The sequence below is a fragment of the Psammomys obesus genome, unplaced genomic scaffold, assembly GCF_907164565.1.
Source record: "Psammomys obesus unplaced genomic scaffold, mPsaObe1.curated_primary_1811, whole genome shotgun sequence".
In the NCBI taxonomy this organism is placed as follows: domain Eukaryota; kingdom Metazoa; phylum Chordata; class Mammalia; order Rodentia; family Muridae; genus Psammomys; species Psammomys obesus.
In genome coordinates this window covers 5,026,034-5,049,517 of record NW_026596034.1, presented here as the reverse complement: position 1 = coordinate 5,049,517, position 23,484 = coordinate 5,026,034, and the positions used below count along the sequence as shown (strand labels likewise).

Sequence of the window (23,484 nt, the reverse complement as noted above, 5' to 3'; positions counted from 1 at the left end):
GTGTGTGTGTGTGTGTGTGTGTGTGTGTGTGTGTGTGTGTGTGTGTGAATGTATGTGCCATAAGCATGCATACGGTGGTTAGAGAATACCTCTGGAGTCAGTTCTCTCCTTTAACCATGTGGGCAGCAGGGACTGAACTTGAGTTGTCAGGCTTGCTGGCAGGTGCCATTACCTGTGGCACCGTCTCACTAGCCCTGTTTAGTCTATCAAGCACATCCAAACCCACAATACCAGCCCATGCTTGTTCTAACTGCCTTCTGGCAGCTATCTGTGGCTAAGCTTGAGGCAGAGGAATTTGGGACAGTTTCACAACCAGTCACAAGGAAGGGCCACTCCAGCTCTGGGGCCATCTCCCTGCTCCACTGGTAAGGGATCCAGAGATAAACTCCCTGGCCATGAGGCAACTTGGCAGTTTCTGATGGGTCCTGCCATGGTCACCGCCCCTCTGGCCAGACCCCAATGGGCTTGCCCATCCTCCCCATCACAGGCTGACCTGGGCATCACTAGAAGGTGGACAAGCAGGATGCAGATGAAGACAAGGCTGGCACAGGCGAAGTCATAGCGAGCCCGGGGAATGGGCACCAGGCGGTACTGGGGACAGGGAAGGGTAACATGACTGTGAGAGGCAGCTACCAGCAAGGTCACTTCCATGCCCCACTCCAAGTTCATATACCAAAGTAAAATGTCCAGCACCACTGCAGGAGTTCAAGGTGATGCTACACACAGTCGTTTGCCTGCCACCATTATACAGTTCCTCTCTGCAAGGGTGATACCCTGCACCCATCAAAACTTCTGCTTTCCTTTCTCAGGCCCCACAGACAGGAATCAAACCTGAGCTCTCGGGGCTGTCAGTAGGCCTGACCTCACTCCTGACCAAAGACTGTTATCTGTGCCTGGATCCCTGGACAGACAAGTAGCAATCCCTGAGGCTACCCCTCCCCATGGCACCTCATGTTCCCATAGTAGACTCAGGCCACGTGACCCATAGGCACGGGAAGCCCCCTCCACTCTCTTCCCCATAACTTTGCTCAGATCCCCAGGGAGAAGAACCCTCCCCTCCATCAGAGGTCCTCTGATGGTCACAGCCTAAAGCTAAGGAGAACCAGGTTCAGCACCTCTGAGCTGCAGACTCCTATCTAAACCCGGCCCCTGCCTGGCTGCTTGGGGAAAGGGTGGATTAGATCCTAATATGGGCCCAAGGCCTGAAGGGAGCCATGAGGCGCTCTAGACCATCAGAGCCACCAGCGCACAAAAAGTGCATCAAAAGGGTGTCACAGCAGCCGGGCAGGAGGTCCTGCAGGCTTTCAACCAGGAGACTGAATTTGGGGTGTCTTTCTCTTACAAGCCTGAAGCATTCACTTGCCCCAAACCTCAGGGACAAATCTCTAGGGTAGTGTCAGGTAAAGGGGTGAGGCCAAGAGAAAAAGCCACGAAGGAGACTGCACAGAACCCTGTCCACCCCAACATCCAGTACAGAGGGCCAGGGGCCTCTCCCATGGCATTTCCTGGAGCCAGCAGTTCATGCTCCACCCACCAGGCCTAGACAGCTCCATCCTCACCTCACGCTCAAAGCCCTTCTCCAGGAAGATGGGACCAAAGGTGTGGAAGTCATCAGACTTGGAGCAGCAGGGCCTGGGGAAACAACAGCGCAATGCGCCCACAGAGCCTCAGAGGGCCACACTCTCGAAGGTGGCCCCAGTGCAAGGGAGGGAAGGAGCTACAGGCCGGAGACACTACCCAGCACGAAGGGAGGGAGGCAGAGGTCACAGTCCTCACCTGGTGGAGCTGAGCCCCTCGATGGCTGACAGCATCTCATCGTCACAGTCATCCTCCAAGCGCCCCTTGGGAGATGCACTTCTAGAATTAGAGCCACCAGCTGCGTCACCCCAGGGATCCACTGGTCTGGACCCCCAGGCAAAGCCATCTCTGCTGGAGAGGGGCCAGCATAGAAGCCAGAGAAACACCTTTCCTTACCGCCAACAACCCGCTGACCCAGCCCTAGGATAAGCATGCAGTGGCCACTCCACCCCAGCCATTCACGGAGCCTGGGACCTGCGAGTCCTGCACTCAGAGAAGACGAACCTGAGCCCTGAAAACCCCACGGAGGCCTGGGCTGGGCCTAGAGGGGGCTACCCCACACAGACATTGTTCAGGGCACCTGCCCGCAGAAGGAGCCTGGCACAGCTCCACCTGGTGAGCAGTGTGCAGGGAAGGCAAGCTACCTACCTGTCAGGGGTACGGTGTCGGCGCAGGGGAATGGCCTGAAAGGGGTGAGAGGGGAAGATAGTCACTCCCTGAACATGGACCCTGATTCACCATTGGCCTGGCCTCCTTCTTTCAGACTGGAAGGGACCAGGAGGTTCTAGGATCCTCCAGGCCTCGGTGGAGCATTCTCCAAACACTGCCTCCTCTCCAGAGGGAGGCTTGGCAGAGACTACCCACAATGCAGCTATAGGAGCAAGGCTGGGATGGAGCCCTTTGCTCCCTGCCCCTTCTCAGAAGGCTCCTAAGCAACCAGGTAGGAGGGGACCTACCTTTGGCCTCCGTCCACTGGAGATGGGGGTCTCGCTGCTGCTCACACTCTCCCGATGGTTGAGGTGTGCGAAGGGCCGCGCTGCCCCCCAGGACTCCAGGTAGCGGGTCACACGCACTGAGGCCCGCATCTTCAGCGTTGCATCCCCCTTGGGCTTGGAGAGCTGATGGCTGGGCGGGGGCGGCTGCCGGCTCTACAAGCACACAGACATGACCTGTCCCAAACGCTCCCCTCTCAGCCACCCCTATCATCATGTGACCAGGCCCGGAGCCCTGGCTGGCCTGGTAACCGGTAAAGGGTTAAGTTTCTGAGCCTACAGTATTCTTGGAGCATGGGCTGCCCTGGGGACTAGCTGAAGCCCTCAGTTTTCATCCCTGCCCCAGGTCAGGCAGAGGCTGAAATGCACACGGCTCACACTCAGCTCCCCCTTGAGGAAGAGGGAAGCCCTGCTCCGCCCACCCCCATGTGGCTCACACATGCTGCTTCTGGTGAGAGCAGTGGGCAAAAGATGTCTGCTGGCTGAACCCAGAGACCCAGCCGCGAAGGCGTAGGGCCGCCTTTCAAGGAGGGCCACCCAGCCTCAAGCTCAGCCCGGGCCCACTATTTGTCCTGCGCCATTCTGGGGCTTCAGTGCCTTAGCCAGGTCCTAAGTGGGGGTCCAGCTCTGCTTCCTGTCCTCATGCCTTTGTGTCACAAGTCCCCCTTAACACATGCCTGGGCCTTCCCCAGTCAGGGTGGCCAGGTATGGCTGGAAGCAAGACAGGGAAAGAAAGAGCCCCGAGGTCATCAGACACAAGCATAGGCCACCTTGTGTCTGCTGAGACTCTTTCTCCCTGATTCCCAGCATCTCAGACATCCTCTCTCTGAGCCCATCTCTTCAGACTTGCCAACACCAACAGGCAGCAGCCTACCTTCAGCCCCAGACCCTGGCCAAAGCACAACAGTAAGTTGACTGGAAACTGCCAGGGTCTCTGGGGATAGAAACCTCTTTAGTGAGGTTTAGTGATAGAAACCTCTGCTAGTGAGCCTGGTCACATGCCGGCTGGAGACAGGGACGAAGAGGAACTCCTGTAGTCCTCTCTAAACTGCCAGCTACGTGAATGAACAGATGAACAGAGCGGGAGAGAGGGGCCAGGCGGGACAACAGTTCCACGTTGCCAGCGGCACACACATGCTGCTGCTTCTCTGCAGCTCGCTCGGCTGGAGTCTGGCCAGCATCCTGCAATTCTGCTGGCTCAGTCTGGCAGCCCTGGGGGTGGGCTTTGGAACTCTGTCTACAGATGTTTTTGAGGTTGGGGCTTCATCCCTTTCAAAGTCACCAAGTGCATGCTCAGAACAGAGCTGGGTGGTCTGGTCTGTAGGCTGGAGGGCCAGTGGTCCTTAGCAGCACAGAATGACAATAAACAAGGAATAGGATAAATAAATAGGAGCACATAGAGGGGCAGGAAGTCTAGGGAGCAGGGGTGTTCCTGTATGTGGTGGGTGCCCTGTGGGCCACCGGCAAGGTAAGGGAGCAGGAAGAGGCTGCAGTGGAGGCTAGGTAGGTTTGCAGGCTGCCCCCAGCCATAACCAGGGACCAGGACCAAGACAGCTGGAAGAATCTCCTGACAGCATTTTTGAGCAAACTCCAAGGATGATTCAGGAGGCCAAGGCCACAGACAGCAAAAGCAGCAGACTGCCAGTTTGGAGCAGCCAGCAGACAAATGCAGTTTGTCTCTCCAGTTGGGCTCCAGGAGAAGAGGCAAGGCAAGCCAGCCAGCCGATAGCCCAGACCTGCTGCTCCAGGAGCAGGCTGCCTGGCTAGTCCCTGCTTCCCTACATTTTCACAGGGGTGGTGACTGTGATTGCAGGAGAGTGCACTTAGCCTCACGGACTGCATTAATTCTGTGCCCGGCCTTGTGACACTGCCCTCGCTCCCACATCTTACAGAAAACAGGAAGAGGTGCCCAGAACGCTCCCAGTTCAAGGAAGTGCCCTCCTATTTTGGGCTAGTCCCTGCCACCCTCACCACAGTCTTGAGGGTCATTTGTTAGAAGTTGGGACCCTGCTCCCAGGCTGCCCACTCCCCACCCACCCCTAAGCCCTTGTACCCGGGGATCGATCACCAGGTAGGTTCGGATGTTCATCTCTTTCAGATAGGGGTCACGCTGCTGCCCGTGTCCATCCTCCACCTCGTACGCCTTGTCCAGATGGTTCAGTGTCGCCTCCGTGATGTGCACCCGGCTGGGGAGACCCAAGTGAGATAAAGCAGGGTGGCCCAGGCATCCACTTTGGGGACCCACGTCGGGAGGGCTGGCTCCACCCCCTGCCTCCACACCTGGCCCCTCCCCCTGCTGAACCTCACCCGGGGACTCCAGCTGCCTCCATCCTGTTGGCCAGGGACACATCATGGGACCACACATCATACTGCCACTTTCGGAGCCCAATGACACCGCACAGCACATTCCCGGAGTGAATGCCCACACGCATGCTGATGTCCACTCCCGTGGCCTCACGAACCTGCCTGGAGCAGAGAAGTCTGTCACCCACGGCTGCTTCAGAGTCACACTACACTGGAGGTCTCGGGCATGGCAGGGCACCAGGGAGGGAGATAGAGCTTCCCCCTCAGAGAGGCCAAGTGTCCCGTCTCCCGGAGTGTGCAAGCTCATATGCAGCTCAAGGGTGTAAGAGAAAAAGAGGCCGCTTATGCTGATGGGCCACATTCTGTCCTTGGTGCCCCTTGCCTGGCAGCCCTGGCTGGCTCTAAAGAGGCTGCCAGGGTGTAGAGGGTGCCAAGCCCTACCCAACACCCAGCATAGACAAGGGCTCTGGGGGCTTCTCTACCCCAGCTATAGGAAATGAGAGTCCCATCAGTACAAGGAGCCTCCCAGGACACGGCACCCACCCCACCTCCTGGCACGAGCAGAGCTCTACACTCCTCAGGCAAGCTGGTGGGTAGGGACAGGGGACCACCAGCACCTTTGTCCACCACTAGAACTGGGGATGACCTGAAGCCACTAAGACTAGAGCCAGTGGGAGCAAAGCTGTCTCCACACAGTGCACAGTGGCGACCTGCCTGGTGTCATGGCAGCCATCTTGGGAACACTGCGTGGTGGACTCTCTTACCACTTAAGGATGGTACTGGAGGCACAGAAAAGTGATACTGCACCAAGTATCTCCTGTGCTGCCTAGACAGGCCGCCTCCACCACCACCTCATGGTTCTTCCTGCACTCCCGTGAGCACCTCACCATCAGATCGATGCCAGAAGGGCCTGGAAGATCCAGGTCACCCTGTTGTTGGAGAGTGACTTCTCTGGCAACAGAAGCTTCCCAGAAGAATTGGAAGAAGATAGGGTCCTGGGGATGGACCTTGCCTCTGTCTGCATATATATCTCTGTATATATATATAACTTTTTGAGACAGGGTCTTTTCTATGTAGTCATGGAATTTGCTATGTAGTATTATATAAACCAGGCTGGCCTCACACTCACAAAGATCCATCTGCCTCTGCCTACCAAGTGCTGGGATTAAAGGTGTGCACCTCCATACCTGGCCTTGCTCCGATTTTTAGCTGCTTCTAAGGTCTTGAAGCCACAGGTGGGCCCAGAGGAAGGGAGGCCAACAGAAAGCGTTTGAATCCTCCACATGGCATGCTGTGAGAATCCACACAGGCCCCACGCCCCACCCACCTCAGTCTGTAGTTTGACAGGGGTCGTAATCCGGTGCCCTGGCCCGCCTGCACCTACTTAATGGCCTCACATATGTCCAGACCCATCTTCACGCAGTTTCGGGCGTGGGTGGGCAGTGACACAGGCAGGCCTGACACACAGTAATAGCAGTCACCCAGGATCTTGATCCGCATGCACTCGTTGGCCTGCAGGGTAAGGGAGCAAGCAAGGAGCATGGTCAGGGCAGGTCTGGAGCCAGCTGGATTCCTCCCTGCCCGGAATGGAGCCTTCGGTTCTGACTCAGGAGCTGCCACAGACTCTGGCGAGAGAATTGGGGCCAGGAATCCAGGTGAAAGCAAGGCTCAGTAAAGGCTATGCTGGAAGGACTGCCTTTGTTTTATTTGTCCATGCAGTGTTTCAGCATCTACTGTATACCTGGCCAGGGAACAGGACATAGTAGCAGACAACAGATATAAATCCTGCAGCTATGGAAGGTACATGCTAGTAGGAGGCTGAAACTAAATCAATATAGCTGGGAGACACACCCAGGAGAAAATGTGGCACTGGAAAAATAGTCTAGGAGACCAGAGCCCGTACAGCCCTAGAAGAGCATTCCAACACGTGCAAAGGCCCTGGGGCCAGGAAGCTACTTGAAATAAAGCTAGGGCAACTAGTGTGGTCAAGTTAGAGTAAGTCAAGCAGTAATTTTAGCAGGCATTCTATGCAGAGACCAACAGAAGACAAGCCCAGAGATGCTATGCTGCTAGCCCTGGGGGAGAGGAGAGAGGGAAGGTGGAGAGGGGAGCCAACCAAGGGTGAGACTGGGTCCCCAAAAGGAATGCTCAGGAAAGGAGGCTCCTGGATGGGAGCCAGCAGGCCACAAGGCTTTTCAGGCCCCCAGCAAGGGCCACATGCAGGGGTCTGGCGTGAACACCACCAGCCTTTGCTGTGCAGCTCGCTGCACCCTGCCCATCAACCTCTCCCAGCACGCAGCCCTGCTCTCTGGCTCTCACAGGGAGGCGTGCAGGACTGAAGCAACATCCAAGTTCCCTACCCCAAGGGGTGAGGGCCAACTGTGCCCAGGCCAGCCCTGCCCTGTGGCCGGCCAGCATTCAACTAGCTCCTGATCCCCCTGCACCTCTCTTGAAAGCACAGAACTCACGGGCCATGAGTGCAGAAGGGCAGCCCCAGTCACGCAGCTGAGCACCAACACTCAGGAGCCATTCGGGGATTTGGTAGAGAATGAAAATATGTTCCTGTTTGGTACTTTCCAGGCCTCGCAGCACCAGAAGGACAAATCTGTCTTTGCCTTGGCCACCATGTCCTTGTCTGTTCCCCTCATACTCTGTTCCATGCACACTGAGCTGTGTTGAAGTCCTGGAGACAGATCTCAGAGCCTACTCCAGGCTCTGTTTCTCTGCCCCACAGGCTTCCCTTCCTTCTCTGAGTCTGAGTTTTCTCTCATTTCTCTCTCTCTCTCTCTCTCTCTCTCTCTCTCTCTCTCTCTCTCTTTCTCTCACTACATAGTCCTTGCTGTCCTTGAACTTGTTATGTAGACCAAGCTGTCCTCAAACAGCACAGAGATCCACCCGCCTCTGTCTCTGGAGTGTTGGAATTAAAGGTGTGCAACACTACACTGAGCCATGCGTCCTTTATTGAAGACTTCTCAAGCTTTCTTTCCTTTCCTTTTTCCAAGACAGGGTTTCTCTGTGGAGCCTTGGCTGCTGTTCTGGACTTGCTTCGTAGACCAGGCTGGCATTAAACTCACAGAGGCACCGGCCTCTGCCTCCCCAAATTCCTGGATTACAGGCATGCTCCACCCGCGCCCTGCTTTCTCAAGCTTTCTAATGTGTACAGTTCACCTAGAAATTTGTCAAGCTGAGACTCTGAGTGAGGCCGGGCACCCTGGGTGTTCCCAGACCTGGGTGTTGCCAGACCTCGTACGGCAAGGCTACCAGACTAGAAGCCATCCCCTGCAGGTTGCAAGCATAAGCCCCAAGACACTAGAACTCAGCCCCAGCCTCCGCCCATCCCAGCTCGAGGGGCCCACGACGCCCTGTGAAGGCAGCAGCACGCTGACAGCATACCCAAGCTCACCTTGGCGATCTGGTCAAACTTGCCAAACAGCTCGTTGAGCACCACCACCAGCTCCTTGGGCGAGCAGTCACTGGCCAGCCGGGTGAAGCCCACAATGTCCGCATACAAGATGCTAGTCCAGGTAGATAGGGCTTGGGTCACATCCCTGGGAGGCGGCCCTGCTTCTCTCCCCTCTCCCCATCAGCCCAAAAGGCCAGAAGAGGTGCTCCCAGCCAGCTTGACCCATCCTAGTCACAGAGCCTCTCACTACAACAGGACAAAGCAGACCATCTATAGCCTGTCACTGCTCAGCTCCCAGCATCCTTCACTCTCCCTGCACCTGCACCAGAGAGCCAAGAGACCTGAACTCCTGGAATATGATTCCTCTGCCTTCCAATCACCCTCCTGACCCTTGAAGAACCACAGGTAAGCAAACTGAGCAGTGGTTCTCAGCCTTCCTAACACTGGGACCCTTTAATACAGTTCCTCATGTTGTGGTGACCCCCAGCCATAAGATTATTTCGTTGCTGCTTCATAACTGTAATTTTGCTACTGTTATGAATCATAATGTAAATATTTGTGTTTTCCAGTGGTATTAGGTGACCCCCCCAAAGGGGTCACAACCCACGGGTTGAGAACCACCGAAGTTGAGTTTACAGAAGGTAGGTGGTAACGCCTCAGGCCTCGCTGTATTCCAGGGCCTGTAAGATGCCAGGTAAATAGATTCAGCCCTGACTTGAGCTAACAGATGCCAGCTGGGACAGAATGCTGGCCCTAGGGCAGAGACCCACATTACAGAAGGTCCTGCACCCTGTCAGGACAGTTGAGGACAGGAAGCACCTGATCACCAAGCTCGGGAGCTTCACCTTCTTTGGGAAGAATCATCAGAAAGGTCCTCTCCTCCCCACTCGACTGTCCAGCTACATTCACATGGACTGCTATGATTTTGGAGGGCCACTGGGTCTTCTTCCGCCACTACCACCCTAGTCCTTTAATAGCCTCGATCTGATCCTCCCCCTGAAGAAACAAGGAGAAACTGAGTCCCAGGCAAGGGCCTGACAGCTGATACCTGTATAGACTGACGACCCCTATAGAGCCCAGGACCAGGGGAGTGGTGTCCAAATTCCCAGAGGATGTGCCCCATGCATTTTCCAGGCCCCGCCCACCTGACGTTCTGGTGCCGCTTGACGTGGAGGCTGTGGAAGTTGTTGTCAGGCATGTAGTGGCGGTCACTGCCCTCTTTGAGGCGTTCGATGATAGCCAGCTTCATGCCCATGGAGATGTGAGCGGGGAGCACCGAGAGCAGCAGGTTCTCCTGGGCACAGGAGGGCAGACCAGTGAAAGGACCCGCAAGGACAGGCAGAGGATTATCAGGCCCTAGGCCACCTGGACATCATCCTTGCCACAAATTCTGCCCCTGCTGAAATTCTGTTCTCTGCTGGGTCACATCTAGACAGTGTGGTTTCACCCATCACGCTAGACTCCCTGACTCCAAAGCTCCCAGGAGCAAGACTTGCAAGGGACCAGCTACATGGGCCACAGGGGTGGCATGAAGCCCAGCGGAGAGCAGTCAAGGTCAGGGTACGCAGTAGTCAAGGAGATGGGAAGAAAGGATGCGGAATCCCTACCTGCTGGCGCTTCTCCACACGCAGCTTCCGGCGAATCTGGATGCACTTGACAGTGTAGATGAAGAGGTCCCGTGAAGCATCCTGCAGCTGGTACTTGTGGAAGGCACCCGTGAAGTTCCCACCCAGGAGGATAACAGCATTGGCCAGGAGCTGTGGGCAGCCAAGCACAAGGCTGGCACACTTGCTCGTACTAACCCTACAGCAGACATGGTGGCATCTATCTCCAATGCCTGACCTAAATACCCTTCAGGTTGTCATTTTTCCTGGGTTAGACAGAAAATTGAGGCCCTGACAGTGACTGATTACCCAGTGAGTCACTATGACCAGAGGAACAGGACCTGGGTCTTCTTTGCCATACCAGGCACATGCCCTGTGTGCATATTAAGGTTATTAAGGTCAGAGTACCAGAGTCCAGGGATGCCAATTCTTCCAAGGAGGTAGTGGCCACCTACGTGAGCCCCAAGCCCAGTCACAGAGGGCACAGCACCCAGCTAGCCATCCAGAACTCTGACCTCTCCTCCAGAAGTAGACATCCAGGCGTCAGAAGGAAGATACTTCCCTAAACCCCAGTGATGTGAATAGGGAGCACACCCACTCAACAGAGTCACCGACACCTGGACTGGGATGCTATCAACCCAGGTCCAGGCCCTGAGGCAGCAGGGCAGGATCTCACACCACAGGGCCCTGAGTGGCAGCTAGGACCTACTCCAAGTTATCCTAGATCAGCAGTTAAGAGACAGGACAGGGCCCTGCCTGCGGCCACCTGCCTGTAGCACAGTCCTAAAACTCAAGCTCCGCCAGGCCAGAGCCCGCCCCCTCCCAGCCTCTGTCCCCCTCACCTGCAGCCCCAGCTGTGTGCCAGACATGGTCTTGAAGGCTCCTGTCACAGCTCCAAACACCAGGAGGTGGGACACAGTGGAGACCATGCCCACTGCGATGGCTGCCCGCATGCTGAGGGGCAACAGCACGTACACAACAAAGACGACGAACAGGAAGAAGGGCACCTGGGAACAGTGTACCCAGACATTCAACATGGCCCGGGACCGTCATCCCATTGTCTCCTGGGACACCCTCCCTTCCATGGTAAGGCACAGCAAGATACACAGTAGGCAGGAGGACCTAAACTCAATCCTGAGTTACTGCCTGCTCAGAGCCCTTGGCTCTTAGCCTGTTTGCGGCCGGATCACTTCTTGCTTCCCACAGGCAATGCAGCCTCACTCCCAATGCCCTTCAGTCTCTGGTTTCACGAATCTGACTCCACCCAACCACAAAATAATAAAAAACAGACCATGATTAGAGTTTGCTACCTTGAGGTAACGGTGACTAGCCAGGCCAGACTGGTGCAACTCAACCCTGAGGTTTAAACTGGACGAGAAAGGTCTCCAGCCTTCACCTGGGCTGGCTTGCCTAGCCAACTTCCTCTCTACAGTAGAGAGCAGAGTCCAAAGTGTCCAGGCTTTTGGGGCAAAGGCCAGCACTATTCACCAACCCACTGATGCCTTTTGCTTCCTTGATTTGGAATTCTGTCATCTCTAACCAAACAGATTCTATCCAAAATTGCCAGATACCCAAGGGGACCCTCCTCTGAGAAGAGAGTCAATTTAAGGCCATCTGAAATCCAGCACAATAGCCTGCAGGCAGGGCCACGGCTACAGGCTGTGTGAGCCCATTGCCACAAGTGGGCAGAAGCTGCCGGTTCTGTGTTCCAGCTGCTAGTACCCAAGCCCGAAGATATCAGCTCCCACTATTACCTGCTCCCACGCACAGGCTTCATTCTTCCAGGAGTCCCACACGAGCACAGAGCCTAGCATCATGAGGCAGCCCCAGGTGAGTAGAGCCAAGGCCTGCAGCCATCGGTGCACCAGGCATTCAACGTACACCAGCACATAGAGAGCCACAAACACCGTCAGCATGAAGAACGCAGTGCCTAGGACAGCCTGGTGTCTGCGGGGCTCCTGGGTAGAGAAAACAGACACAGAGTGTCTGGGCTTTCTCCAGTGGAATACCCGCTCCTCCTTCAGGAAGTCTACCCAGAATGCCAAGCGCTTTGCACACAGCAGTGCTGGGCGACCCTGACATCTGGTTTCCCCATAACCGCAGGCCTGCGTGCACCGCCATTTCTGCTTGCTGACACTGCCTTTCCCAGTCACTGCAGCAACCGGAGCACCCCCAACCCTGCCCTAAGAGACCACTGCTCCCCTATGGGGGACAGGTGACCACAGGAGTAAGAGCAGGGCTTTTCTCAGACAAAGTCTTGCTTAAGTCCCTGGAGGAGAAGAATCCATGCCTGACTAAGAACCGGCTTTGGAGGGACACAAAGAGCAGATATCTCCCTCAGGGGCAGTACCTGAGTTGAAGTGCCAGTGGGGAGAAAGGTCCAGAGGACAAATGTACCCAGAGGATCCTGGGTCCCCCACAGACCCTGAGCTTCACAAGGATGAAAGCACCACCAGCCTCTGGAAAATGGTATCTGTGTTGTAGCTGCAAGGTCCTGCTGTCCCTTTCCACTCCCTGAAGGACATTGGTTACTCAACACGGAACTCCCTACAGCCTCTGATATTATTTCAGGAACTTCTGATTGCATTTACAACAATCAGCAAGAAAATGAAGGTAAACAAAGGAAAAAAAAAACAAAACAGGTTCTCAGTCATAATACTAGTCACATGCTGCGTGGCCAACGACTCCACACAGCTCATGACTGCAGCAAAGCAAAGGCACAGGTCAGGGGCAGAGTGATGTTGGTAATATCTGCCCTGACAGCGGTCAGGGTTCAATGCCAACACTTAAGCTATGAATTCAAGGCCAGCCTGGCCTACATAATGAGACCCTGTCTCAAAAATATTAAAATTTAAAAAATGGAAAAAGAGTAAGAGGAGGAAAGGAAAGGGGGAAAGGGGAAGGAAGATGAGGAGGAAGGAAAAAAAAATCTGAGATCATAGTCAGATTGAGAAAGGAATACAGGGATTGATTGGTGATGTCTGCCATGGACTGACAAGGGAAGGAAATAACATACTGGCCTTGACTCAGACCTTCTTTCGTTTGTTTGTTTTTGATTTTTGAGGCAGGGTTTCTCTGTCTAGCCCTGGCTGTCCTAGAACTCACTCTGTTGACCAGGCTGGTCTTGAACTCACAGAGATCAGCCGGCCTCTGCCTCCCACGTGCTAGGATTAAAGGCATGAGCCACCACTACCTGGTTTGATTCAGATTATTTAGCAGACTGAATTTCATGGTGAAAACAACTGAGAGTGATTTATTTGGTACAATTAATGTAATCACTAAAATCAACCAGACTTCGAGATCAAATTCAGACTGCCTTGTTTTCCACCAACCCAGCAGTTTGCGAAGGAAGAAAATGAAGCTTCAGGTAGACCCCGACATGCTGAAGCTTTCCCATCAGGGCCGGAAGGCCCAGGGCCTTACCTCCTGGCTGAAGGTGATGCTGATGAGTGCGATGCAGGCAGCCACAGCCACGAGAAGGAGCAGCAGCAGCAGTGGCCCATGCTGGCTGGTGAGACGGTACTTCTCATAGAGTGCTGCCTGGTTGGGGCCTTCGTCCCCCTCATTTAGGAAATAGCGTCCCTTGGCTGGCATCCTCTTCCCCAAAGCCTGCTCAGGAGCCCCACAGCCTGAACTGCATCTGTCCACTGACACTTGTGTGTGTGACCTAGGCCTCTGGGCTCTCCGCAGCTAGCAGGCAGGACTCGACAGAGGCACCTAGGGCCTGTGTCTCCATGGGCATGTGGCACCTGCTCCAGCCACTGGTGTCTTCAGGATGTCTAGGCTGAGCTGATAAGGCCTTCCAGGTCCTCAGATCTGTGGAGACAACCCAAACAGAAAACATCTGATGCCAACGGACCAAATTAGGGAAGAACTAGCATGAGGGAAGGCAGGGCCAGTTGAGGTCTGTTGAAAACTACAGTTCCATACAGTACCTGGGCATGTGTGAACTCAAAGCCATTAAAAAATGGAATTACGGAAACCAAATGTAGTAGTATTCAAGAGACTGAGGCAGGAAGATTCTGAGCTTGAGGACAGCCTGGACTACATAGAACACTCTAAGTAAGTTTCCAGGCCCCTAGTCACACTAGTCACTTTCTAAGGGCCACAGTTCATGTAACTGTGGCTACTACTGTGGAAGGCACAGACCCATAGTGTCTTCATCACCCTGGAGACAACGTAGCACACTGCCACTGAAAGCCCGACTAAGCCACTTCCTGTTTGTTGACCAGCTTCCTAGAATCACGTCTACTGCATGTGACTGGGCCACATACATTTCTTCTTCTAAGCGGCTCCCTACTGAGCACCACAGAACTCCTGGCTAAACCTTCCTCTGTTCCCTAAGCTTCCAGTAGAGCCACCTGCCAGATCAGATGAGCATGGGATGGGTCTAACCTCTGCTCTGTTCCCAGGATCCCTGTGTGGACAGCACACTGTCTGGATGCCCAGGGCTCAGTCTGTGTCTTCAGGTCCATAGGGTCCCAAACTGAGACCCCGACAGCCTGCGATTTAAGGAAAGTTTCAAGATCCAGGCGGTTTGCAGAGGCGGAGTGGCAACAGACTCAGTTTCCATGCTGCTAGCTTCAACCAGGGCAACGCCCTGTACCTGGGTTATACTAGGTATCCATAGAAACTGTGTTTTCTTTTTTTAGGTTTATTTTTATTTTTAATTATGTATGATTGTAACCGTGTATGGATGCCACATGTATACAGTTGCCCATAGAAGCCAGAAGGAGGTGTCAAATGCTCTGGAACATTTGTGAGTCACTCGATGTGGGCTATGGGAACTGGACTCAAGTCCTTTGTAAGAGCTCCAAGGATTCTTAACCACTAGGCTATCTCTCAGCCCCAGATGGGTTTTCCTGTAGGTTTGTTGCTTGTTCCTGTTTGAGACAGGGTTTCCCTGAGTAGCCCTGGCTATCTTGGAACTCACTTTGTGGACCAGGATGGCCTCAAACTCAGATCCATCTACTTGTGCTTCCCAAATGCTGAGCTTAAAGGGATGTACCACCAATGCCTGACATGAACTGTTTTCTTGTTTGTTTGTTTGTTTGTTTGTTTGTTTTAAAGAGACCCACAGACAGAGGAGTTTTTTCTGGTTAAAAAAAAAAAAAAGTTGAACCTAGAGCCTCACATGTGCTGGGCAAACACTCTATCACTAAGTTATAGCCCCAGCCCTCTTTTTCCTCTTTGTTTTGAGACAGGAGCTCACTAAGACACCCAAGCTGGCCTTGAACCCGCCATCCTCCTGCCTGAGCCTCCTGTGTAGCTGGGATTACAAGTATATGCCAGCATGCCTGGCCTACTGACACAGATTTATGATGTTTGCAAGCCTTGCCTCATAGGACAGAAGGCAAGAGTCAGGGAAGGACAAGGCAGCCTTTACTGCAGGTGGACTCCAAGCTGTCTGTGCTCACCACAGGGCCCCCACTGTGCTTGACATCACCTACCCGCCATCCAGCTGTGTCTCCCCGAAGGGCTTCTCAGCCAGCCTGTGACGTGCCAGCCCAGGCTACCCCATGTGGCAGGCTGTGACAGATGTTCTCGGTTGTCAACTTGGCTACATCCAACTAAAGCCCACGCAGCTGGGTACGCCTGTGAGGGACTTATCTTAAGTCATCTGAAGTGGGAAGCCTCTCCTTTAATCTGGATCTTTGTAAAGATATTTTTAAATGATTTATCTTTATTTTATGTGCATTGGTGTTTAACCTGCGTGTGTGTCTGTGTGAGGGTGTCAGAGCCTCTGGAACTGGAGTTATAGACAGTTGTGAGCTGCCACATGGGCACTAGGACTTGAACCTGGATCCTCTAGAAGAGCAGCCACTGCTCTTAAACCACTAAGCCATCTCTCCAACCCCTAATTTGTATCTTTTGAGGTGGGAAGACCCATTTTTAATCTGGGCTATACTTTCTGGTGGTAGCCTATACAGAGGACATGGAAGAAGGAAGCTTTTGCTCTTTGTCTGCTTGCTCTCACTCTCACTAGTAAGTCTGTTCCTTCCCTGGCATTGGAGCCTACTTCTTCAGGATTCCAGTGTATACTGAAGACCAGCTGAGACATCCAGCCTCGTGGCCAGAGCAACTATTGGATTCTTGGATTTTCCACTGATAGCCAGCCATTGTTAGATTACCTAGACCACACCCTGTAAGTCATTCTAATAAATCCGATAGATAGATAGATAGATAGATAGATAGATAGATAGATAGATATTCAGTCAGTTAGTTCCTTTCCTCTACTGCAGTGGTTCTCAACCTTCCTAATGCTGTGACCCTTTAATACAGCACCTCAGGTTATGGTGAACCCCCCCAACTATAAAATTATTTTTGTTGCTACTTCTTAGCTGTAATTTTGCTACAGTTATGAATCATAATGCAAACATCATCTGCTATGCGGGATATCTGATATTTGAACTCTGTGAAAGGGTCATTCAATCCTCAAAGGGTCACGACCCACAGATTGAGAATTGCTGTTTGCCTCACATAGAGAAGCCATCTTGCATCGGGCATCTGGCAATACCCTTTAGGTATGCCTCAGATTTGGGGTGTGCATGGTGCTGGCCGTGGGAAGACGGGAGGATCACAAAGAGCACAAACAAGCCAGCTGCCAGCAGAGGCATCAAACAAAGGTGTCCAGGAGTGCTGAGCATGAGCCCAGGCTCCCCAGGCGCCTGCAGCAACAGACGCACTGCAAACTGCTATCTAGGGGAATAGCGTCTCCTGCAGCTGGCAGTTCAAGACTGTTCACACAGACTCTCCAGCCTGCCTCTTCTGTATCCACAGGAAGTGCTGACTAAGCACTGGCTGTCTGTGCCCAGCCCTGTGCTGTGGGCTGCAGAACAGGGCGAGGCCCATCTCTGAGCAGTACCTTCCTTCTGCCCTACAGGGGCAGGGGCAAGGCCAAGCACCAGGGTCCAGGAGGGGTGCCTCATCCAGGAAACCGTCTAAGCCACACATGTATTCCTTTCCTGTACCCCAGGCAGGGCTGGGACCTCTCACAAGGCTGACAAGTGGGGTCCATATTCCTGAGTAAGACAGGACAGCCTGAGGAAGCGCTACAGAAACTGCCCACACTTTCACACCGGTTCAGAACACATGCAGAGCCCCGAGAGGCACAGCCCCTGCCGAAGATCCCACAGCTGGAGGAGCTTGCCAGAAGGTCTGGGATTCAAACCACAGCTCCTGGGCCCAGGCTTGTCCACCAGCACTCTAGGGGACTAAACCAAATGCCACAAGCACACAAACAGCAGTCTTGCCTGGCCCTCTGGCTCAGTGCCAAACACCAGTGGGCTGGGATTGCTGGGCTGAGAAACCCCAGACACCAATGGTGGAGACAGCTCTCCAGGGATGCTCCCCTAGGCAAAGCCAGGCCCAAGCTGTGGGCTATGGGGACACATGTGCGCACTCCAACACATGCACGCTCTCCAACACAGGCACATGCCTCGCCTGGTTCCAGACGTGACCTGCCTTCCCAGGTCACATCTGCAGCCAGGTGGAGGAGTTGCGGCAAGAGCCCCCAGCCCAGCCCCCAAGGCCCGTGGGAAACCAGGCTTGGTAAACATTTTTATTTGTGGGTTTAATTAGGCCACTTCCTGGGCAAGAGTGACCTGGGATGAAAGTGGACAATGGGATGCACCAGGCACAGGGCTTCAGCCCACCCAGGGCTCTCTCAGTCAGCTCCTGGAACAGCTAAGCAGAGGAATGCAGAACTGCAGCTGGACGCAAAGTTCCCCCTGGCCTGCTGAGAGGGTCAGGAAGCCAGCAGCAGCATCTGCAGCTCCCCGATCTCCAACCCCCCCCCCAGGGGGTTGGCCTCCACCCTGAGGCAGTTCCAAGGCTAGATCCAGACACCACACCAGGCTCCTCCATTAGAATCACCTCCTCCTTCCAGCCACTGCACTAGCTGGCTACTGCGAACCCTTTGTCACAGCTCCCTCAAAAGTCCCTGCAGCTGAGGAAATATTCAGAGTGAGAGTGTGTGCTGGGGACGGTTTTGCACACTCCTGAAAACCCAACACACTGGGGGCCGTGCAGAGACAGGTGGCTCTCTGGGGCTTGGTCAACACCAGCCTAGCCACAAAACAAAGTGCTCCAGGCCCAGGCCTTAAATCTGCACTCTTGCCTGTAGGCGTCCTGATCTCATTTCCTGCACGTTGGGGGATGAGCTACAGAGAGGCCCGATCGCTGTCACGGTCACACAGCTTGTGAGACAGAGAGCTGTGATTTGAACACAGGCCACGCACAGCCCACTCCTCACCCTGCCTCTCACCCTCACGAAACTAACAACCAGAAAGCCCGTAACACTTCAAAATACCAGCCCCTTTCCTGTCTTTATCCCATAAGGCCAGCACAGCATGATAATAAAAATGGTAGGGGCTTAGTAGAGATTATCAGACACTTCCTTCTGCCCTACAGGGGCAAGACCAAGCAACAGGATCCAGGAGGGGTGCCTCATCTAAGCCACACATGTCTTCTTTCCTCTATCCCAGGCGGGGCTGGGGCCTCCTCCCAAGCCCGACAAGTGGTGTCCATATTCCTGAGTAAGTCAGTAATAGGAGGCAGGAGAGTGGGACACCATAGACTGGCTCAGGGCTGGGCCTTCAGGCTGCATGAGAGACCCACCCCCAAGTGGAGCCAGCAGATGTTCTAGACCACCCGTACTTGTACCCACTTCTTTACCTAGACAGAGCCGGCAGGAGCCCCAGTCCAGCTTCCTCAGGAGCTGCAGAAGGCTTGGGGCTCTGGTGTCCTCAGAAAAGGGAAGTGGGGGCCTTGAAGCATGAGGGCCCTTCTGCAGGCCTGTGAGGAAGAGAGGCCCCACCAGGCCCTGGCCCCACCCCAGCCTGGCAATCTCTACTCCTGTCACACCCACAACAGACCCAGGCCTCAGTGGGGCCACTGCAGAGCATCACCATTACCAGCACACTCCTCAAGGCTGAGAAGGTCTCATGCTAAGCCATCTCTTCAGGAGACCCTGAGTTTCAAGCACACGCTACTAGAAGCGTCAGGGACGCCCAGGAAATCCAGGACCAGGCAATCCCATCCTAAGGCCTCTCTCCTTGTGCCTCCCTCTTCCGCTTGGTCTTGGCTATGGGCCATGGCTTCCATGCTTCCCTTTAGCTCAGCATCTGTTGGTCAGACCCCAGCCTCCTAACGGGGCCCAGAAAGGATATGCTTTTCTGCCTGACCTTCAGGTGGTCCCAGCTAGTCTTTGTGAAATAATGGCAAGTGTATGCCTACAACAGCACAGGGTGGGCATGCAGGGTCTATGAATGACCCTTGCTGAGCAGCAAGAGCCGAAGGAGCTCCCCTTCATAGAGCAGAGGAGCCTGCAGCTGATGCCCTACATAGCTCCCAGGGGTTGGGGTCCAGGCAGCTCTGTACTGGTTGGAGGAGGGAGAGTGCTGCTCATGCTCTGCAAGGGCCCTGACTTCCTCTGCAGGGACAAGGGATCTACTAAGTTACAAGCCTGCTAGGCCCAGCTTGCAAGGAAAATGGAACCTGTGAGTCCAAAGCTAAGGGCCAACCTAGACCAAGGAAGTACTTCAGAACCAAGACTGAGCAGCAAGGCCCAACCTAGAGGGGTAGCTGTGGTAGGAGCAGGCCCCAGTGTGTCTCCTACCTACCCTCATCTCCTGAGGAAAGGCTGCCAAGCTCCAGGTAGAACAATCATTAGAGACCCCCAGTGCAACTAACTTTAGCCTTCTGTTTCCTTCAGGCTAGCTTCACCTGGCCCAGGGACCAGCCATGATCCCAATTGTCACATCAGTCACCATCTTGCTGTGTGTATCTTGGGCAAGGCCTTGGCTTGAGCTGGGCTTCAATTTCCCTCTTTCAAAAAAAACAATATGGGGTTTGGAGAGGTGGTTCAGAGGTTAAGAGCACTGGCTGTTCTTTCAGAGGTCCTGAGTTCAATTTCCAGCAACCACAGGGTGGCTCATAACCATCTATAATGACATCTGGTGCCCTCTTCTGGCATACAGGCAGAGCACTGTTATTAATTAATTAATTAATTAATTAATTAATTAATTAATTAATCAATCAATCAATTTTTTAAAAGGCATTTTATCAGACCTCTAAGGTTTCAGCTTTACCTGGGCTGGGCCCAGGTAAACTGGGTGAAAACTGCCTCACTAGGTGAAGAATCTGAAGGCTGAGAACAAACCAGGGGCAGCTCAAAGAGAGTGGTCCTGTACACTGCAATCCTCCCTTTTCTCACTGCTGAAACAGGAGCCAGCCTCCTCAGTCTCTCCCACACAACTTTGTGGCTTTTCTCTGTATATGGGTTGGGGAGGGTTTGAGTCGTCTGTGGAGGCCTGAAGAAAGCATCAGATCTCTTTGCAGCTGGAGTTATAGATGGTTGTGAGCCACCAGATGTAGGGGTTGGGAACTGAACTTTAGCCCTCTGAGGGCTAAAGGGCCCTTAGCCCATGAATCATCTCTCCAGCCCTGTCTGTAACAAGGTCTTATTATGTTGCTCAAACTTCTTCAAACTCCAGATCCTTCTGCCTCAGGCTCAGAAGTGCTGAGATCACAGGAGTGGGCTATCATAGCTTCTCTGTTAAAAATACAGCATATATGTCCACCAGTCTGGTAAGGGCTGTGGATCTGCCCCAGAATGAATGCCCTGGTGGTCACTCACTCATTCCTTCACTTATCTCTCGGCATGCATTCCAAAAACAGTAATGAGACCTGTATGCCAGGCACCTGGCCAGGATCAGCAGAAGCTGGCCAGGACAAGCTCCAAGAGGCAGAGGACTCAGGGCCTCCGTCCCATGTCTGCCGGGACTGGCACACAGTGGGAGCCGGACAATATGCTGTCGCGTGGTCAGCCAGATGTTCCCAAGGAGCATCAACTTTGCCCCACATCTCCTTTTCTTTAATTATTTTACACTTATTTATTTACTTTGTGGTCAGGTCTGTATGTTAGGCCTGAGGACAACTTGGGGGTGCGTTTGTTTCTCTTCTTTCACCACGTGGAGCCTGGGTTAAACCTAAATCTTGGTGACAAGTGCCTTTACCCACTGAGCCATCTCACTGGCCCTCCAAATTCTATTATTCATGATTCATTCTTTTAAATGTTGCCATTTCTAGCTCCATCCACCCTGTAGAATGGAAACACTTTCACACCCACGCAGAACAGAGTTCTGATCCCCTTTCCCTTGATAAGGAAGAAAGAAAGGGAAACTCTAACTGGCCTCTGGGACCTCATTGGTGCCAGGCCCAGCCAACACAGCAGTCCAGGAGGCTGTCTGCTGGCCTCACACTTTGTACAGGGCCTCACCCAGACACTGAGTTGCTGTGTGGACAGAAGGTAGTAGAAAAGCTGTTTCCCTAATAATCTAGAGGACAGCAGAACTGAGCATGTAAGTCTTTAACCAACACAGGATGAGTTCTAAAGAGGGCAGGAGACTGCAAGAGCTCCCATGTCAACACTGGCATGGCTAAGGCCTTTCTTTCTTTTCTTTCTTTCTTTCTTTCTTTCTTTCTTTCTTTCTTTCTTTCTTCCTTCCTTCCTTCCTTCCTTTCTTTCCTTCTTTCTTTAATGTGAAATGGACACTCACATTCACTCGTGGCAGGAACACCTTTTGACTTAGCAAATCCACTGCCATTATTGATTGTGTACATACTCCTGCATGCATGCAAGGACACACAAGATTCCCTGTTCTGTTGTTGGTGACAGCAGATGCCTGAGTGTCTACCACTCAGGGCTAGTACAACATATCTTTGTGGTAGAATATGCACAAATGCCCGTGGTGTGCACAGCTTCCAGTGAAAACTCGACAGGGTCAATGTTATACCTGACAGAAACAAACTAAATCAGAACCCCCACCCTCCCCAACCTGAAAAAAAAAATTCTGCTCTGGTCCTATTGCCTAAGTCTCAGTTCTCATTCTCACCTCCTATTTCTGTTGCCATATTGCCTGTGCAATTAAAACAGTCTGAATAGAAAAAGTGACTCTAGGCTCTATTGGATACAGCTGCATGACTGCTCCATGCCTCCATTTCCTCTTTTGGAAACGGAGGAGAAGAGCAGTCTGACCACAAGGCTTTGAGAGGTCTCCATGGGGTCATGCTGACAAGGTGGTGAGCCAGCGTCCGGCACAGTGAGGACATGTACGTGGCTCTGTTACAACACCATCGAAAAGCATCAGGAGTGGCAAGAAGTGCGCTGGGAAGAACCCGTCCCCCAAGCCTGTCTGAAACCCACAGAACTAAGTGGCCTGGCTTCTAGGGAAGACAGAGCAGACGTCACCCGCCTCAAGATGCCTTTAGGGATCCCAGCCAGAAGCAGAGCTGGTATCTGGTATCGTGGGTCAAGTCCAGTGGGGCCTGGAGAATATAGTCATACAGTGACTGCAGATGGGGTTGAGGGTGCTGTGTGAGCAGGGGGAGCTGGCAGGTGACATCCTGGAAAGCCCTGGCTATGCCTTCCAGCTTGACGACAGACAGGAAGAACTCCGCAGCCTCAGGACATGGTCAGGAGAAAAAGTGGTCTGCCTTCCTCAGAGCATCCGGCTCTCTGGGAGCCACTGTTAGCCTTGCCACACACTTCGGGAATGCTAGCCCACAGTCCAAAGCTCACTGCCTGGGATGGCTGAGCTTCTAACTGCCTCACTCCAAGGTCCAGGCTAATATATTCATTCTCTCTCTCCCTTTCTCTCTCTAAATTCAATTTATTAGCTTATTTTTTAATTACAGTTTTACTCTGAAGCATATGGTGTTTGGCCTCCATGCGGTATATGCACCATATGTATGCCTGACCTGAGAAGGCTAGCAAAGGGCACCTGATCCCCTGGAGCTGGAGTTACAGATGATTGCGAGCCACGATGTGAGTGCCAGGAAGCAAATGCAGGTCCTCTGCAGGAGCAACAAACACTCTTAACCACTGGGCCATCCTCCAGCCCCCAGGGTCATTCCTAACTTCTCACCTGCAACCCTTGACTCACAGTGCTGAGCAAGATGGCTACAGAAAGCCCTGCACACATCCACAGTGTCCCCTCACAGGCTCAGACACTGAGCTCGGCTTTTCCTCCTCCCTTCAAGGTAAGTCAGCGTCCTACAGCAGTGGTTCCCGACGTTCCTAATGCTGGGACCCCTTAATACTGTTCCTCGGACTGTAATGACCCTCAGCCATAAAATTATTTCTTTTGCTACTTCAGAACTGTAGTTTTGCTACTGTTATGAATCGTAATGTAAATATTTTTAGAGAAGGAGGCTTCCAAAGGGGTCCTGACCCACCGGTTGAGAACCTATGTCCTACAGGGAGAAAAGCTGCTGGTTTAAGTGGCTTCTTCCTGCACTGCTCTAATGAACTTGCTTTAGGAAATGTTAGCTTTGGATTCTCCCAGGCCGAACTTGGAGCTCCTCCCTCAGGAAGTGTCCCCTGGTGGCAGCTCCTGACAGCCAGGAGCACCTCAAGGCTGGAGACCCCACTTCCACCTGAGCCTCAGTCAGACAGGGTTGAGGGGACCTGCCAGGGAACAAGCTGACCTTGGCCTCCTGGATGGAGGGAAGGGAGAGATGAGGCCACGGGCACAGGCCTGGGCTCTGTGGCTCTCGTGGGCTCAGCAGCTGCTCCCTGGAAGTTTCTAGGTAGGGACAC

General features: G+C 53.4%; 1 protein-coding gene across 1 annotated transcript in view; it reads right to left on the bottom strand.

Moving 5' to 3' along the window:
• Positions 1-23,484, bottom strand: part of Adcy7 (adenylate cyclase 7) — a 38,392-nt gene that overhangs the window by 8,989 nt on the left and 5,919 nt on the right. Inside the window, exons 2-15 of the mRNA XM_055620902.1 lie at positions 13,305-13,697; positions 11,636-11,839; positions 10,724-10,888; positions 9,885-10,034; positions 9,423-9,571; positions 8,278-8,389; positions 6,259-6,386; positions 4,878-5,036; positions 4,624-4,756; positions 2,535-2,726; positions 2,227-2,261; positions 1,777-1,857; positions 1,560-1,632; positions 494-591 (exon numbers count right to left, since the gene is read on the bottom strand). Coding sequence (XP_055476877.1) covers positions 494-591; positions 1,560-1,632; positions 1,777-1,857; positions 2,227-2,261; positions 2,535-2,726; positions 4,624-4,756; positions 4,878-5,036; positions 6,259-6,386; positions 8,278-8,389; positions 9,423-9,571; positions 9,885-10,034; positions 10,724-10,888; positions 11,636-11,839; positions 13,305-13,475 — 1,850 coding nt within the window. The 5' untranslated portion in view covers positions 13,476-13,697. The remainder of the gene's footprint in view (positions 1-493; positions 592-1,559; positions 1,633-1,776; positions 1,858-2,226; positions 2,262-2,534; positions 2,727-4,623; positions 4,757-4,877; positions 5,037-6,258; positions 6,387-8,277; positions 8,390-9,422; positions 9,572-9,884; positions 10,035-10,723; positions 10,889-11,635; positions 11,840-13,304; positions 13,698-23,484) is intronic.